Here is a 20,413-nt window from a genome sequence, read left to right on the forward strand (position 1 = left end):
AAAAATTACTCTGCATATGTAGTAAATGTGGAGTTTGTTTTTTCAGAGGAGTAATTTGGATTATGATCCTGAAGTCAGAAGACAACTACACGGAAGAAACAGAATATTAAAAATTAATAAATAATAGTAAAAAGTGGAATCTGTTATCAACAATTAGTACTATTATGTGCTTAATGCAAAGTAGTTTACTAATTTTTGTAGATTCCTGCTGTCAATTATTTCAAAAAGTAAGGAAATATTATTACTTTTAGGTATAATACGTCACTTATTAATGAAAGCTAATTAATTTATGGCATAATCTATTAAAAAGTAATGATTGGTAAAATTAAGAATTGCTATCTTAGATACTGATTTTTCCAGCCGAAAATTCCAAAAGTTACAAACTTTTATTTTATAAATTCGGTGTCACTGATCAATTGTTAGCTTAAAATATCATTTATTCATCATTATAAATTAATTTACAATATACATAAATCGAATAAGTGGTAAATAATAAAATGAAAAATTAGTATACTAGATACTGATTTTGTTGCCCATAAAAATATCCAAAATTTTAAACTCTTATTTTATAAATTCTATCCCATTGACTAATAATTAATATAAAATGTTATTTATTCGTTATTATAAATTAATTTATTATATACATATATCGAATAAGTGGTAAATAATAAAATGAAAAATTCGTATACTAGATCTTTATATATTAATATGTACGTTTACTAATTTTTCGGTTCCTCATTTTTAAAATTTTTCTGTTTATTTGAATAGTAATAACTGTAGATATCAATTTATCGATTCTTTTTCATATTAATTTTAATATACGAATTTACAAATTTAGCTCTTCTGTGTGTATCAAATTTTAATATAAATAATAGTCATTTTGTAATATATATAATGATCCTGGTTTGATATTAGTATCGAATATACTAATTTTAAGTCGAAAATAAACTACAAACTATTAAAATTTCGAGCATCATTTTTTTCCGTGTACGAAATTTTACAAATTTATAAGAAAGCGACTTTCATGAAAATTATATGCAATGACTTTTTTTTTAATGTGTTGTTCAATTCTACGCGACAACAGACCCTTTTAAAAATATTAAAAATTTGTATAAAGAAATAAAAAAAAAAGCAGTCAAATAAATTAATCGAATTGAGTCCAGCAAAGACAGTTCTGATATTAATTTTTTCGCGTTAACTAAAAGGTATTTTTAGCAATAGAAATCATACATGATGATATGATTGATGCTGAAAATCCACTGTGAAAGTGACAACTCATTGACATACATTCAGAACTTAACATATTGATGCCAACATATAGTATTCTAGGGGAGGAGTTCATTGTTGAATTAGATGCATGTTCTCTGCGCTTGGCAGCATACTTATTATATATTGAAAACCAGCTTCGATACCGACATTCATGACAATTCAATTATTTAATTGACTTAAATGTGTATACCAACATATTCATGGAAATAATAATTACACGTGTTTCTTTTATATTGATTTCTTGAGAATAATACAGGAAAAATTTAATTTAGGAATAAGTCTATTTGTGGAACAGGGGATTCGAAGTTATGCAAATACTTGAATTCAAATGGCACATGAATAATCCTGATGTATCCTTACAAATCTTAATATTTTATGCATTCACTTCCAGTTTCTGCTAAAATTATACTATTATATAAATAAAATTAAAAGTTCATTATTAGTTTGAAATGTCATCTAAAGTTAGAATTTTTTCTCCTTTTAGATGTTCTCTTGAGAAAAATTTGCAAAATTATATAAATGAATGGTAAATAATAGATATGAGATATTGTACGAAACTCGGGTAATTTTTGAGCCAAATTTGAAAAATAATTCGGATTTTGGACTCTTTGCAATGATTTTAATGGGCTGTCATTTATAATTCATTCGACTAAACCGGAAATAGGAAGAGTTGCCATAAAATTATTATGCTATACTACAAAAAACATGCACTGAAAACTTATTGATAAAGAGTAATGAATATTATTCGTCTAAATTAGGAATTACAATAATTTTTGGCATAACTTCCTATTTTAAGTTCGGTCCATAACATAATCAAAATCCGTACATTTTTTTGTTCCGCAAAAAACGTTTCAATCTTCAGGTATATAAATTGTTATTCTAGGGAAAAATATTCATATTTAAGTAGAGCTACAACTATTGTGGGCTAAACAAATTTTGTTGCATTAAAAGTTTTATTTATTTTGCTTTTGGAAAAAAAATTAGTTAAGGTTTACCCAGAAAAAAGACGAAATAATAATCATCTGCCCTCTATATTACTCATATTTATCTGTGAACTAATATCCATAATAAAATATGTTTGGTTCAAAATTTAATGTTTGTAAACGAACAGAGTCTGCTTGTGCATGTAACAGATATTTATTTACAGCAAATATATGACCATTATTAGTTGATAAATATTTATTAATGTTGAAAATAAGTTTGTTCACCGAATGAAATATTTGGTTAAATTTTCTCATGTTGATACGACAGATGGCTACATAATAACCCCAACTTTATTACATATTCATAAAATCACAATTGTGCAAAATATACAAAATATATTTTAGTAAAATCATATTGTATTGTACATTTACCGAATTATAGAGAGAATAATTCAGTACTTTAAATTATTAATGAATGAGTGAATAATAATAAGCATAATTTATTCCAAATTTATAAAAAATTATTCACTGTCGGCCTAAAAAAATAGTATCAAAATTGAGCAATTTTTTTTTTCTGACTATTGCGATTAAGATTAGTTATTATAAATTTTTTAGCTCCATTTTTTTCTATGTCAGGTTTACCTGTATGAAAATAACATATATGGTCAAAATATATGAAAAATATCAGAAAATATATGTGGCGAACTTAACTATATTTTCTGATATATTTTTTTTATATTAAAAAATATAATATTCATCATATACGAGTCCGTATATGTTTAGTATATATAAAATATATATGTCAATCATATACAAAAAATATATTTTTATCATATATGAAAATATATATTCTTGTCATATACAAAAACTATATTTTTATCATACAAAAAATTTATATTTCTATCATATACAAAAAATATATTCTGATCATATATAAAAACATATATTTATATTGTGTATGGAAAAAAAAGTTTCTTATATATATGACCCACTCCAATTAAATTAGATATACATTTTAATATACTCTTTAAATTGCAGATAAAATTATCGAAATTAGTTAATTTGAAGCGAATATATAATATACCCATATACATATACATACACCGAATAAAATATATGCTTAAATATAACAAAGAAAATATATGGTGGCATATATAATATAAATTATATGCTACCATATATTTCATTTCATATAAAAATTTTATATTTTTTGAATATAAAAGGAAATATATCAATACAATATATTATGAGGTAAATGTAAATGTATATATAGCTTCATATAAAAAACATATGTTACATATATGGAATACATATATTTACTACTGTATATAATTTTATATTAAATCGCCGAAAATCTCTATACGATTGTTTATAATATACAATATAATATATCATATATTTTTTGTTGCAATCATATATGATTTTATATATTTCAACCATATATTGTTTTTTCCTACGGGATAATATTAAACTCAACACTTTTTTTTCGTTTTCATTATAATTTTATTTCTACGCTCAAAAGTTTAATTTTAAGCGGATAAAGTTTATCGGTCTATTTTAATCAAACTATAATGGACATTAATGAAACCGATGAGTAATTTATGTCATTACCTATCGTAATAAAATTCCCCAATGAATTTCAATCACCTCTGGATTAATAGCTGCAATGATTGATAGCTCATCAATCATCAAAATCATTACAGTTATTCACAAATAAATTCTTTAGTTCACTTACTTATATTTTTCTATAGATTTCTCATCAGCATCTAAATATAATTTTAATATTCTCATGAAACTTTATCTTTAGACAAAAAACATTCACATATGTATATATATATATATATATATATATATATATATATATATATATATATATACATGTATATACATACAAAAAGTTTATTTGGACATATAAATAGCTGTTGGAAGGAAATCTCGGCCGGAGATGAAGTAGAGAAATAAAAAAAGTAGACCGGGAGTGAGAAAAGGTGGTAATTCCGACATATGAAGTTTGCTCAGTGCCTCCGGGACACATATAATACAACAGAATGCTATATAACGCGATAGCTTCAATTTGATACCACTGGGCATAGCAAAAGCATTATTTCTTAGTCCTTCTATTGTCTGTTATATCCAACTTAAGGATTGCATACTCATATATATATATATAAGGGTGATTTATTCTAAAATCGGTCTTTTCTTCCCTTTAACTCCCTCTAGAAACAAAGTATACAATAAAAAGAAAAAGAAGCTGATGAAAATTTTAGGGGTTGCATTGAAACTTTATTGATTATTGAACATTGCATTAAATCATTAATCACTTTTTCCTTCTCTCAAATAAACTTATTAAATTCCATTGGCTGTTAAATATATTCATTGATGATTTATAGTTTACATTGATAGGATTTGTGAATTTTAAATAAGATTTGTTAATTTTTAATAAATAATTTATAACCCTGGTAAAAGTAATCCGCACTTACGAATTTCCGAGTCAGATCTAATGCTGACATTTGATTTTTTTTTGCATCCTTAAAAAATAAAATTTGCAAAAACATGGAATGAGAGATTTTGCACTGAAAACTGCAATAGACAACTATGGTTTTTTTTTTTTTTAATTTATATGTAACTTTTTTTTCATTCAATTTGAAATATAAGAACTTAAAAAAAGTTTATCGAAGTTCGTGAGCTTTTAATCAATGAAACAAGGGAGCGCTAATGAATCAAGGGAAAAAGTTGATTGTAATGGTTCAAGTACTTACTGGAGAGAAATAAGTCTTGGAGGGCCTGGGCAGCTTGGCAAAGAAGAGCCCATGTCTCGGCAGCGGCCAATCCTGTTCCCCTGAGTGCAAGAATGTCTCCAGCTAAAACCGGAAGTACTGTACTTCCTGTATCTACTGACATTCTGCAACAGAAATTAATTTATTGATCTTCAAATTTATAATAAATTAATATATATATATATATATATATATATATATATATATATATATATATATATATATATATATATATATATATCTATATATATATATATATATATATATATATATATAGATATATATATATATATTTTTTATATTTATTTACACATCTATTCATACATGTAAAAAAAAATTCCAAAAAAGTTTCGCATGTAGAACTTCTAAACATGAGACAGATTAGAACTTCGAATGGAACTTTTTTGGAACGTTAGTAAATTTCTTTTAAAAAAAAAGTATCTATGAGTATATTTAGAGTAAAAAAAGGACGTTCTTGGTACTTTTTTGGAATTTTTTATGAACGTATATTTTCGTTCTCTAAAAAATACAAAAGTTGTGATTTTGGAACTATTTAAGCATGTTTCTAGAACGTCTTTATTCTATAAAAGATGCAAAAGTAGTGATTTTGGAATGTTTTTGGAACGTCTTGTTTAGTCCATAAAAAAGTCAAAAGTGATGATTTTAGAACTTTTTTGGCATTTTTTATGGAACGTCTTGTTTAGTCCATAAAAAAAATCAAAAGTGATGATTCTAGAACTTTTTTGGCATTTTTTATGGAGCGTCTTGTTTAGTCCATAAAAAATTCAAAAGTGATGATTCTAGAACTTTTTTGGCATTTTTTATGGAACGCCTTGTTTAGTCCATAAAAAATTCAAAAGTGATGATTCTAGAACTTTTTTGGCATTTTTTATGGAACGCCTTGTTTAGTCCATAAAAAAGTCAAAAGTGATGATTCTAGAACTTTTTTGGCATTTTTTATGGAGCGTCTTGTTTAGTCCATAAAAAAAATCAAAAGTGATGATTCTAGAACTTTTTTGGCATTTTTTATGGAGCGTCTTGTTTAGTCCATAAAAAATTCAAAAGTGATGATTCTAGAACTTTTTTGGCATTTTTTATGGAACGCCTTGTTTAGTCCATAAAAAATTCAAAAGTGATGATTTTAGAACTTTTTTGGCATTTTTTATGGAACGTCTTGTTTAGTCCATAAAAAATTCAAAAGTGATGATTTTAGAACTTTTTTGGCATTTTTTATGGAACGTCTTGTTTAGTCCATAAAAAAAATCAAAAGTGATGATTCTAGAACTTTTTTGGCATTTTTTATGGAGCGTCTTGTTTAGTCCATAAAAAATTCAAAAGTGATGATTCTAGAACTTTTTTGGCATTTTTTATGGAACGCCTTGTTTAGTCCATAAAAAAGTCAAAAGTGGTGATTCTAGAACTTTTTTGGAATGTCTAAAAAAGTCATATATATATATATATATATATATATATATATATATATATATATATATATATATATATATATATATATATATTTTTTTTTTAGTACTAATTTAATATTAATGGAAAAACAAAACCCGAAATTGAGTTAAATTTGTGGATAAATTCAATTTAAAAGTTATAAATATTTTAAATTAAATGAATCCATTGAATTTAATTGAGTTGTATATGAACAAGATTAATTAAATACTTAAACAAAATTTTACATTTAAAAATGACACTAAACTAATAATTATTCTGTCACTCAGCGTAACTTTAATTAAAAAAAAATAAATAAAAAAATAAACTAGTAAATTTATGAATAATAATAATGGAATTAGTAATCAATAGAATGAATTTATGAAAGGAGGTGTAAAATTTTTTATTCTCATTAACTGAACAAAAAAAGTAAGTGATAAAAAATCTATTTATAACTAAGGAACTAAAAGTAACTTATAAAGCGCAGATTAAAGTGGAAGTTGAAAATTTAAATCTGCGGGATAAGTCACTTTCCGTGGTAGTGAATTGCTGCTCTACTCGGCTGATTGATACTCGATGCAGCGAATAGAGAACTGAGATGAGAACACTCTTCTATATAGACTAATACACCAGTAGTGTGTAGTATAGCAGAAGCATTTGCCAAGTGACTGTACTTATACACTACTACTAGACTAGTGTTGATCGAGTCCAATAGGACGTTTGACATTTAGCGGCATAGTGATGTCACTTCCTCTCAAGCCTAATCAATTTAACAGGACGCCATCAACGAAATTGACTGGGCAATTGGCAATACTTTTGTTATTAATTTTCTATTTTTTTTTTTTCAATATTTAATACTCTTTTAATTAAAAAAAAATTTTTTTTACATCGAGAATTTTACTTACAAGGAAAAAAATGATGCTCAAAATTTTAATAGTTTGTAGTTTATTTTCGACTTAAAATTAGTATATCCGATACTAATATCAAACCAGGATCATTATATATATTACAAAATGACTATTATTTATATTAAAATTTGATACACATAGAAGAGCTAAATTTGTAAATTCGTATATTAAAATTAATATGAAAAAGAATCGATAAATTGATATCTACAGTTATTACTATTCAAATAAACAGAAAAATTTTAAAAATGAGGAACCGAAAAATTAGTAAACGTACATATTAATATATAAAGATCTAGTATACGAATTTTTCATTTTATTATTTAATACTTATTCGATATATGTAAATAATAAATTAATTTATAATAACGAATAAATAACATTTTATATTAATTATCAGTCAATGGGATAGAATTTATAAAATAAGAGTTTAAAATTTTGGGTATTTTTATGAGCAACAAAATAAGTATCTAGTATACTAATTTTTCATTTTATTATTTACCACTTATTCAATTTTTGTATATTGTAAATTAATTTATAATGATGAATAAATGATATTTTAAGCTAATAATTGATCAGTGACATCGAATTTATAAAATAAAAGTTTATAACTTTTGGAATTTTCGGCTGGAAAAATCAGTATCTAAGATAGCAATTCTTAATTTTACCAATCATTACTTTTTAATAGATTATGCCATAAATTAATTAACTTTCACTAATAAGTGACGTATTATACCTAAAAGTAATAATATTTCCTTACTTTTTAAAATAATTGACAGCAGGAATCTACAAAAATTAGTAAACTACTTTGCATTAAGCACATAGTAGTACTAATTATTGACAACAGATTCCACTTTTTACTATTATTTATTAATTTCTAATATTCTGTTTCTTCCATGTGACCTAAAATTGTCGGGTATTTTTTACTATAAAATTCTACGCGTGTATCGAAAATAAATATAATTCAATTTAACCCAATCAATATTGTGTTACATAGCCGGGATGTGGATACTCTATTATGTATGTAATCTGCCAGCTTGGACTTGGCAATAATTCCCGTAGTAATATATATGTATTAGTATACAAAATAGCAGAGTAGAGTTAAGTAGAGTAGCGTATTGTATTGTATAAATCTAGTGTAGAGTTATCCCAATAGCAAGCAAGCTTTGCATGGCCCAAGTGATAAACATCAACGTCAAAGACGACATTGTGGCAGAAAACTTCCGCTTGATTTTCTCCTATTACTTATCTGCAATTTCTTATCCCACTGAACAGACTTTAAAACGGGATAAAAATTTTCTTTTCATTGCTGTTGAATCTGTCGTAAAAGAAAAATTTCCGCTCATTTTATTTTCTTTTTTTTTTTTTACAAAAAAAAAAAAAAACCTTATAGAATATTGATGTATTTACAAATTCTTTATATTACGGGAGATTAAATTAAAAATTTATAATGTTCAAGTTATGTATATATATGTATATATATATTAATATATTTTAAACTGTTGAAATGGTAAATTATTGAAAGAAAATTAGGTAAAGTAAATTAAGTGCTGACTGGTTAGTAATTCCGAGTGACTAATGGTGTTCACATGATTGAGTGTAATTGAGTGTTTTTCAAGTATTTCAAATAAAAACATTGTCTGCAGACAGATAATTTTTATTTGACAATAGCTTTAGAAATAAAAACCTATTAATTTTACAAACTCTTAGTGATAAATTTTTTTCAATTAAACAAAAATAATTTATACAATTTTCACCATGAAAAAACGCTCAAAATTTAATAATAGTCACAGTAAACAGAAAAATTGTTAACTGTTACTATTTCTGATAACGTTAATTTAACATTTAATAAAAATAACATAACATAATTTAAATAACAATTAAAATTTAAATAAATATTGCATTAGGGTAATAGAATAAATTTGATGCTGAAAAAATGGCAAATCCCTTTTGATTTATTAGAATAAATTTAAGCTGTTAGCTATGACTCAGTAATTTTTACTATCGCATGGATGATCTCAGTTAGTATTATTTTTAATTTAAATAAAAAAATTACTTATATGTGCTCTTTCAGCGTGAAAATTTTGTACTCAAATAGAAAAAAAACGAGAGAAGGGAAAAATAAAAAATAAAATTTGTAATAATCACAATGGACAATAGAAAAAAGTATAATTTTTAATGAAAAATTACAAGCTCGAGTGAGTAATTACTGTCCGTAATTAAAAATTTAAATTTATTAGTAAAAAAATAAAAACTCCTTATGATTTAATAAAAAAAACTAGTTAAATGTTAGCTATGATTAATTTTTACTGTGCAAATAATTTTTTAATCTCATGATAAAATAAATTACGAGATTTTTTTTAGCCATTTTCACTTGATTTTCTTTCGTAAATAAATCACGTGTAATTTTTTATTTAAATTTATTTACAAAAATTCAAGATTATTTGAATTATTCAAAAATTCCCGCCTTCACTGAAAAAAATAGTCGGTAGCTGCTACCGATTAATTTTCAGTAACAGCTACCGATTATTTCGGTAGCCGTCACTTATTAGAATCGGTTCCAGCTGCCGAAAAAAAAATCGATAGCTGCTACCAAAAATTAGGTAACTAATACCGAAATAATCGGTAGCGGCTACTGAAAAATAATCAGTAGCTGCTAGCGATTAATTTTCAGTAACAGCTACCGATTATTTCGGTAGCCGTCACTGATTGGAATTGGTACCAGCTACCGAAAAAAAATCGGTAGCTGCTACCGAAAATTAGGTAACTAGTACCGAAATAATCTGTAGCGGCTACCGAAAAATAATCAGTAGCGGCTACCGAAAAATAACCGGTAGCAGCTACCGAAAAATAATTGGTAGTGGCTACTGCAAATTTTTTTTAGTGTGAAAAGTAAATATCTGATTTATTAAAAATAAATATATAAAAAATTTATTTCTATTTCATATAAAAAAAAAATAATTTATATTTTTTCAATAACCTTTGAAATATATATTGAATATTCCAACAATACAAGAAATAGTCATAATAAATATCACTCAATAAATATAAGAACATATAATATAATTATAAATAATGAATACACACCTTACACATCATCGAGGGGTTGATCATCACGCGGAGGTACTCTCGCGTTAATAATCTCGTGGGTAAGGGATATTGAGCCGCGGCTTCCAGGTAAATAGTAAACTAAACATGATACACCCACGAGGAACAGGAAGAATAGAAATACAAGATCGAACATCAATAACGAGTTTAATGTCATTAACTGCATCATGAATATCAATCTATCACTTTACAGTTATATTTTTGTAAAATTACATTTTTCAATATTGATATGGATTTTATATATTTTTTATGTGATATGTAGATTTTTATGCAGGGGTGTTATCATGAAAGCCCCCATTCACTCAATTGTTACTATTTCTCGTATCACCTTGATCCAATTGTTTTTTTATTGAAGGATGATAGGCATATACTGGTAGATGACTCAGTGGTGATTGATACCTACTACATATTCCTATAGTCAAATGCAACAGGAAAGCGTAATTTGATTTTGATTCAATGCGCGTTCACCCTCGGAAAATATATTGTTCTATTCCCGAGCGTATAGTAGTTGTATATATCAGTCGTAAAAATTTTCTGTAATAAATTACCCTCAAGAATAACGTTTCTATAATAACTTTTAAAAATTCTTCGGGTTAAAAATTACGATAATAGTTTAGAATTTGCTCGAAAAAAAAATTTTTTAATTTGAACTTCGAAATTTGAGACAATTCTGAGGCGACTATTTTTGAAACGTTTGAAAAAAAAAAATAATAATAATATTTATAAGCCCGATTTTTTCGCCCGAATAATTTTTTCTCAGACAAGAAAATTTTGAATTCCAATTTATAATGCAAACATGTTTTTGGGACGAGTAAAAATGTTTTGCGCCAAAAAATCTGTTTTTCGTGTAAAAAAAATTTTAAACCAGGCCTTGTTTTTGAAAAGTTAATATTAAAGTCAAAAAACCTTCATAATTAACTTTAGTCTTTTTTTGAATTTTTTTCGAACCCGAAATTTTAGATTGAATTATTTTTGCCTGAAAAATTAAGAAAATGTTTTCGAAAAATTCTTATAAAAGTCAAAAAAAGTTCATAATTAACTTCAATCTTTTTTTGAATTTTTTTCAAACCCGAAATTTTAGATCGAATTATTTTTACCTGAAAAATTAAGAAAATTTTTTTTCGAACCTCAGTTGAAAATTATCTTTACTTTTAACGTTTTTAAATTTCCAAAAATCTATTCAAAGTTTAGAATAGTCTCAAATTTTGAAGTTCTCTATTACATACTTTTTTGAAAATGTATTTGAACTTTTTCTACAGATAGTTTGCGTTTTTCACGATAAAAATATAAATTTTATCAATTAGATGCGTTTTTTTATAAAAAATTAAATTGCTTGTAACATTGTTTAAAAATAATGACGTTATACATAATTAATGAAATATATATATCATTTTTATTTCGAGGTGTTGGAAGAATTATTTCCATAACACAATTTCAAATGAGATTTAAATTGAAATTACACGCAAAATACGGGATGAAAAGTTTTGTAGAAACAATATTACTATGAATTAAATTTCCTACAAAAAAAAAACATCAAGTGTAATGTAAACGCGTGTTAAATAAATATGTCAAGCGTAATAATAGTTTTGATAATGTGAAAAAAGTTTTGTCCCAGAAATCTGATAAAAATATATACAATGATATAGACAAAAAAAGTTTAGCAACAGATTGTTTAAAATAAAATAATTTAAGTTTAAAAATTTGAATTTCAAATTAATCGTCTCCTATTAATAAAATTATTTTGGTCTCGTAATTGAGATAAAATTTTATTACAATAAATCAAAGTTTAGTTTTATTTATTTCACTATTTTATATAACAGACAAATTAATTTATATAACAAAAATATGACTTATTTAATAAAATAATTAAAAATTTTAATTACACTAAAAGCACTCATTTATGTAACCATTAAAAAATAAACAAAATTTTATCGGCACTTGTTACGTTAAAGTAACCGTTAAATGTCTGTTTTATTGCTCGATAAAATAAAAATTGTTGACTTTAAAGTTATTTCATGTTATATAAAATAAAAAAAAAAAAAAAAAAAAAAAAGAGGACTGAGACAGATGTTTATCAGCGGATAAAAAAGCGTGAGATATCTGTGCGGTAATACCGTTCGAGAAATACTAAAAGGTGCATGTTCGGTCGTTTCTCTTGAAGCCACATCCCCTATACACCCTTTAACACCCTACACCCTCTCTGACGTTTCTCGAGAGATTCTGGGGTTCCCTCACCCACGCTTGTACGTCAAACGCGCATCCACCAACGCAACAGTTGCTGCGCGCCCATCGTGTGCGTCCATTACCGATCTACCCTCGTGTACTCTTTTCTCAAAAAATTTACTCTACATTCTAACTTCGCCAGTTTTACTACATACTTTCATTTAGTAACAACAAAATCCTCCATTCCATGCCACGAACAAAAAAAGGATTTTTCGACACAAAAAATTTAAACTCCTCAAGAAAATTTTTATTTGCCCTGAGAAATTTTTTCAAGCCGTCAGAAAAATTTTATTTTTAGTTCTTATGCCAATAAATCCTTTTTTTCTGTGTATATATAAGAAAAATGACACCTTTAGCTTAATTCAAAATCGATAAAAAAGTTTCTTCCATTTGTATTGCAATCCGAGTAAACTGTAATCTATCAGTTTTTTCCGTGGAAAAATATGACAGTCGGAAATACTTTATTTGTACAGATGGTTTTCTTCTATTTTCCAGGGTATTCAATGAAAATTTCTATACCAAGTACGATGAACTAATAAAATTCTTGAAATAGAAAAAAAAGTGGTTTATTGAAAAAATTATGTGGAAATGAAAAATAGTTTATAAGAGACTTTTTTGCTGTTAAGTTCATAATGGCAATCAAAAATTTATTTTAGAGCTAACGAATGAATAATTGCACACCTCAAATACAAAAGCGCGATATGCTCGTCTCTATATTTCAATTTTTTATTTCGACCGAATCAGTATAGACTATTTTATTTTTTTAATTTCTTAAATAAACAGAAAATCGGTTTTCGAAATTTAGTAATTGTTCGAAATAATAAATCCACTATTTCTGTCTGTGAAAATAATTTGTCACAAAATTTTTTTTACTGCTTTGAATCATAAAATAGAAAAAAATTTATATTTTAGTACGATACTAATTTTTTCTGGAGTAGATCCAATTCAGTTTTTTTCTGAATGCATTTTTCATGAAAAAATTTAGAAAATTTATCACTTTTAAAACCGAGTCAAAAAATTTTCATTTTTGATGATAAGAAAACAATATTTTTTTTGTACTTTCAGAAGTTTAAAAAAAGTTCAAAAAACGAGCTAAAATTATATATATACAAACATAAAGCAGTTCCCCATGTAAAAAAATCGTTCCAAAAAAGTTCGAGGTCTAGAGTTTTCAAATTTGAGACAGACTAGAATTTCAGCTTTTTTCAAACTTTCAAAATTTCACTAGTAAAAAAAAGTAGATTTTGCACTTAATGTGCATCGCGCGAATTTCCGGTCAAATAAGAACGTATCAGAAACATAATTTTGCAAATGTATATTGACTCCATTTTTTTTCAATATAGAGATTTTCAAAATGTTCTCGTTTGACTAGAAATTTACCCAAAGCATATCAAATTCCAAATCTACCTTTTTTCATACTATTAAAATTCGAAAAACTCGACAAAAGCTCAATTTGGAATTCCAATTTGTCTGAAATTGAGAAGTTCTACATGTCGAAATTTTCTTGAATTTTTTTTAAATGGGCCATAGGTGAACTGATTCATTTGCGAATATTCAGCAACTATTTTCTTCAAAGGTGACCTTCTTTCGTATAAAGATACATAAAATGGTATTTAAGTGTTTAAAATATAATTTATTTCTTGCAAAAAAGACTCAACAACAGCTATTACGTGCTTCTCATGTTATAATGAGGCAACAAGAAAAAGAAAATTACTAGCTACGATATATTTTTTTAGTTTTTCTATCGAAAAGAAGGCGTATTTGAAGTACGATCATACATTTTAAAATAAACACTTAGTATTGATAAAACGATATTTTTAAATATTGATTTTGAAATGTTCACTTTCTCAAGTATCATAATATGTAGGCAGTGCATAAAACGAGTTATTATGTAAAAAAAAAATTCAAAGTCCTCAAAGTTTATACCTGATATTTTAAATAAAATATTGGACAAGTACTTTTCGGATTATTTGAAAATATTTTTCATTTAGTTCAATAATTCCTTAGTTTTATTCAAACACGGGATAATTATTCCGACAATAGATGCAATATTATAAATTTTCACTCAAGTGAAAAATTTTAAGGGTCAATTATTTGCAAAAAGTATACGTATGCTAAAATTTTAATGATTGCAAGAATTTGCTTAAAATAACAGTCCGAACAATCCAGGATGAGAATCCGTGCAATCCTGACTCGAACGGTTATCCTCTGAATAATCGATCGTTAAAGGAATTCATGTTTCCACACGATTTCGTGATTTGTGAACATGAAATTCATCGCATATATATTGTAAGTCATCACATAGTTAAATAATTTAATTAACCCTTTAAAGACATACATTTTACAAGAATTAATCAAATTTATCAGATAGTTGGAATATCTACGATGAATAGATTTGAATTTTTATGATTTATTATAATACTTCCTTAGATACCCATTTGAAAAGTGTTTTTCAGTAAACTTCCAAATCAGACAATTGTGAATTTAAAGTTGATCATTGTTGGAATTTTTCAAAAATTCAATAGTAGACCTAATCTCCAATTTCGTAATTGGTCGTAAAGTCTCAAATTTTGAAGTTCACATTTATGAGCTTTTTTGTAACATTTTTAGAACGGATTTTTTTTACCCAGATATTTGTATTTTTCGAAATTGTGTTATGCTAATCTCAAATGTAAAATGTATGCTTTAACTTTTACGAAACATGTCCGGTAAGTACATTAATTTACCGTTTTTACTTCCCTTTACTGAGGTATAAAAGAGATGTCACGAGCAGTGTCTCTTTATTTATACGAATACTGCACTATACTATTTCCGAAAATTTTAGGTCATTTTAAAAAATGTTATCTCTGAAAAATCTTAGATGAAAATGAGCTACCATCAGAATAACAACAGCAAGATTACTAAAAAAAAAATCTACCTGACTTATTCTTAAGCTCGCAATGCCTTAAAATGAGGATTAATTTCATATGCGAGACTTTTAACTCAGTACTTGTGTTTTTTAATGTCTCGCTTGCACTGCGTTGACATCCTATAAGTGATAGTGTCGTGAGAGAAAAATTCTCATAACGAGAGTGCTGAAGGGTTAATCCACACTTTCCCTTTTCTACTGCCGTTAACTTGCACAATGCGGAGACCTAATAGGAAATGCAGTCTGAGTTATTTCATTAGAGGATTAATTTTGAAGGCAGAAAGTATTTATAAATTTTGTTAATAAATATAACATGAAGCAATTAACCCCTTACGTACTGCATGTAGCGAGGAAAATCCATCTTTCAAACGTGACTTTGAATGCTTGTAAAAGATCTTTGGCTTGCAATTTTAACCCTGACATTTTTTTTTTTAGGGTACTACATTTCAACATCATATGTTATAAATGACAAGCAGAGAAAGTTTATTGTAATGTAAAATGGAAAAAGATCGATCAAATCGAATGAACTGAGAAGTGAATTGTATGAATCGAAGGAATAAAACCCTGGAATTACAATTTATTCAATTCCGTAGCATGGCCATGCATAGAAAGTAGAATGAAAAAAATGGGTATTAACATTACGACGTCAAAGGTTAGAAAAATATATCCTGAGATCAAATAACTATGAATTGCATTGAAATACTGCTCTGGTATCTAAAAAATTTTCTCAGATAAATTGGAATTTACGAATAACCAAAAGATGTCTATTTAGATCTTTTAAGAAGGGTCAGAATTTTTTTCTCTATTACACTCAAGTCAACGAACGGTACTGCCCTTGTTGCACTTGCGCAGTAAATGGAAACTTTGTAATGCATCGAGCTCATTCTTAATTTCGCATTTAGAGGTCCTCCTTAATGACAACTTTTAGAGCGGATCAAAGTTTTGGTCGATTGAGCAGGGATATTTTCATTGGAGGTTAGCTGAGTTGACCAGATGGCTGACGGAGACGCAAAATTTGAATCTGAATCATTTTATAAGAAAATTGTGTCTAAAACAATGAAAGTCTCGAATGTATACACAGCCGCGCAACACAGCGAGTCTGGAGATAACAGTGTCCTTCAATTAACAGTGACGCGTTAAATCAAGTGGTTCGGTGACCAGCCGCTAATTGATTTTTCTGTCACAAAAATTGAATTTAACCACTCTACAAGTCTCCAAGCGCGAAATTGGTTTATACTCTCTTGTCACCTAGCGGGCTGTGGTGAACTAAGATTTTAAGTAAATGAAATTATGTAATGGATTCTGTCCAGACTCATATAAGTCGTAGGAAAACTTAGAAATGTTTCTTTAATTTCATTTTCTAGTTGCTCGCAATAAATTTTAATTGTGATTTTTGTCCAATTTGTCAACTTTTTAAGCAAAAGTAAAACATAGAATACATGAAAATTTTATTCTTTTGATTTGAAGTACAGGAAATTTTGATATTCAAATATTTAAGATTTGAATATTTCAAATTTTTAATTTTGACTTCATTTAATTCAAAGTAATTATTATTATTAGCAATTAAATCCGGGTTTGGAAATTTTCTAATTTTTTAAAAATAATTTCCATAAAATTAAAAATATATTTTTCTTTTTAATATTTATATTTAATAATAACTAAAATATTAAAAACAAGATCAATAATAAGAATAATAAAGAAAAAAAATAATATTCTAGCTTGCATAAATGCAAAGTAAATATTTACGACGACAATAAAAAGTATTTAATAATTTCATAGTATTTGACAACATATTTTTTTCACTAAAGCTAAAAATAGTTAAATCTGAAAAGAGAACATAAATCTCAGCAAAAAAATTGCGTAAAAAGAGATTAACTCTGAAGAGGAAATAAAAACGCATGCAATTAAAAATATAAGGTTTGTTGAATTTTACAGTACATTTTAACGATTTACTAAAAGTGTACTCACTAATAAAAAAGTACGTTTTGATAAATGATGCAAGTTTTGTCACGGTGTTTTATTTTTAAAAATTTGAATTTTATAAAAATTGAATTATCGAACTTAACCTCAATTATCATATACATAAACATATATGTATTTATCGATGAACGTATAGATTTAAATTGAAACAATCTCTGCCTAAGTCACAAAATACAAAAAAATGGTACATTGTGAGTGATAATGAAAAGTGGAGAGATGGAGAACTGAATTTGTGGAGTGAGAAGTATTTCGTTTAAGTATACGACAGCTGAGACTTCCCAATTAGGTGTGTCTATCATACCCCACCTAAGACACTGTGTTCCAACAAAATTGTTATACCTCGGATAGTTAGTCTACGGAAGAGCAGAAATTTCCTGGAAATTCTCACTTAGTGAATGTCCCTTCTCTTTTTGAAGCGTAAACTACTACGCATGCGCTCTTTCATTGATATATAGATATATAACAGCGTAGAGATAGCGTAGTTTGCAATGGAGGTCAAGATAGACGAAAAGTTCCGAGGAAATGGAATTCGACTGATTGAAATAGGCATAGGGACGAGTGACTGCGAGAGGCACGAGCTGTAAAAAGCCATCTCGTGGAGTGGAACCGAACTACCATATGTATATTTGTCATTTCTTCATTTTTGAAGTGACAGAAATGCTTCAATTTATAAAAATATTCAACTGCGTGCAGCAGGATCAAAAATTTTGAAAATAAACTATTAGAGGATTAATTGAAAAGTAGAATACAATAAACATCTGATATGAGGAGCTTTCACAAAATTTTATTTCTTCGACATAATTTAGCCACTATAACCACATCTTAAAGTGCTTCAATTTTCTATACAAATAAAGAAAAAAAATGTATGCACTACGAAATGTAACTCATCAGGGGGCGCGTGTGTTTTAGTATCACTTATATTCCAACAACTTCTGATAAGTTTAAAAGCCTCTTGTGAGAAAGAAGCTCATAACCCACGTTCTGAAGAGTTTATAAGTGACTACAATGCTTTGGAAAGGAAATAAAATACTTGGATTTACACTTTATGAATATAGAATATTTGTTTTTTCGCTAGAATAACTATTGCTTATATTTTTATTTGAAATATTGTTCAAAATATAATATATATTCATAAATTGTTTAAAGTTTTAGTTTAAATGCTAAGCAGTAAGAACCGAAAAGTTTTCAAACAATTGCTTATATAGATAGACGAACAAACAGATAGACGTCTAACACAATAAAACTATAAAACTTTTTAGTAATGACTGTATAAAATCCTAATTAAATACTACAATACTTTGCTAAAAAAAAAATTAATTAAAAATGATTCCAAAAATATTGGAGTATAAACAAGTAATCAATAGATGGCGCTCTTATATACTATAAATAATAATAATGGCGGCTAAATTTTTTTCATGAATGTTCAGATTTTGTTTTATGAAATACAACATCTGTAATATTGACCGACGTCATGGGTTTTTTTTCACAATTTTTCTATTTTCCAATCATTATTATTAAAAAACTGACTCAAAATCGTATTCATTTTGTTCTTTCAAAAATTATCTTTCAATGCTACGAATTCCGCTCTAGTTCAGCATATTTAAAAGGGTGTAAATACATTTTTCACGTGAGTGAAACAGCTGGTACCGGGTAAGCGATAGTAAAACACATCTCATTGCGTCGCAATTGAGTTGCACAAAATCAATTAGAAAAATTAAATTAACGACAATGCGGATTCCCATTTTGGCAACAGCAGTTGCCTCCGCTTCGCGATCGAAGTGTGCGATATATTTTCTTGAATGCTCGTAGAGGAATTTTTAATTTAAAAAAAGGTTAAATGATCAGTTGAGAGAAAATGAGATAAAAAGTATGAATTTTTGTTGTTGTTTAGTAAAATATATATCTAGCATTGAAATAAAAGTACTCGCAATCCAAGATAATAAATAGTAAGAGATACTTGAAAAAGTTTTCGCATTGCTACGGGGTCGATAATGAGCTTACGAGCTACTGAAGAAGCCCTTGGTAGTAAAAATTGCCGGCTGATCCGGACATGGAAAAAGTTTGCGCAAGTTGGGTGTCATGCAATACGCAAACTTTCTTCAAACTCGCTCGAGGTAACTTCATAATAACTACTTGATACTTTGAATACTTTTATTAATCGTTAAAAACCATCAGATGTTTTTAAATAAAGTAAGACTAATTAATTTATACAAACTGAGTGTAAGTTGTAAAATAAAAGCATTATTTTTCAAATGATATTTTTTTGTGGTGGTTATAGTGCACTTTTAAACTTTATTCGTTGTGAAATACTTTGTTTAATATTCACTAAAAGTTATTGATCTATCTATACATATATGTATAGATAGATGTATTTTTAATTCATTATTTAAATTGCGATTAAATAGTTATCAAGATAAAATGTACTTTCATCCGTTAGAGTAAAAAAATTTTTTTACGGACCAGGTTATTGAATTATGCTTTAATAGCTGTTCATTTTATGCAGAATTCTATGATTTATAAGATCCATTTATTAATTTTTTTTTGTGAAAAGAAAAAGTAAATTATTACTTTGAAATTCCTATTTGACGCGGGTAATTTAAAATAAATATTTGTTACCTCATTTAAAATTCTTTCTATGAATGTTTTTAAAAACGATTCAAAATATTTTTTTTTAAATCCAAATTCTGTTCGTAAAAAAATTTTTTCTCAACCCAAGAAATTTTTTTTTTTTTTTTAATTTGAAGTTCAAAAATTTCTTGAGCTAAGAAACAATTTTTTTTGTGTACATAAATAGAATTATTTAAATATTTAAAAATGTGTCACGTAAATTAATAGTTTTTTTTTAATTTTGTAATAAAATATCCAATAAAAAATGAATAA

The 20,413-nt window shown here is 26.6% G+C and overlaps 1 protein-coding gene across 1 annotated transcript in view; it reads right to left on the reverse strand.

The window, feature by feature from the left end:
* The window catches only part of LOC103575100 (tyrosine-protein phosphatase non-receptor type 13), a 36,895-nt gene that overhangs the window by 13,018 nt on the left and 3,464 nt on the right, over nucleotides 1–20,413 (reverse strand). The window contains exon 2 of the mRNA XM_008554734.2: nucleotides 4,952–5,094. Coding sequence (XP_008552956.1) covers nucleotides 4,952–5,093 — 142 coding nt within the window. The 5' untranslated portion in view covers nucleotide 5,094. The remainder of the gene's footprint in view (nucleotides 1–4,951; nucleotides 5,095–20,413) is intronic.

Source organism: Microplitis demolitor, chromosome 9, assembly GCF_026212275.2.
Source record: "Microplitis demolitor isolate Queensland-Clemson2020A chromosome 9, iyMicDemo2.1a, whole genome shotgun sequence".
NCBI classification, from domain to species: domain Eukaryota; kingdom Metazoa; phylum Arthropoda; class Insecta; order Hymenoptera; family Braconidae; genus Microplitis; species Microplitis demolitor.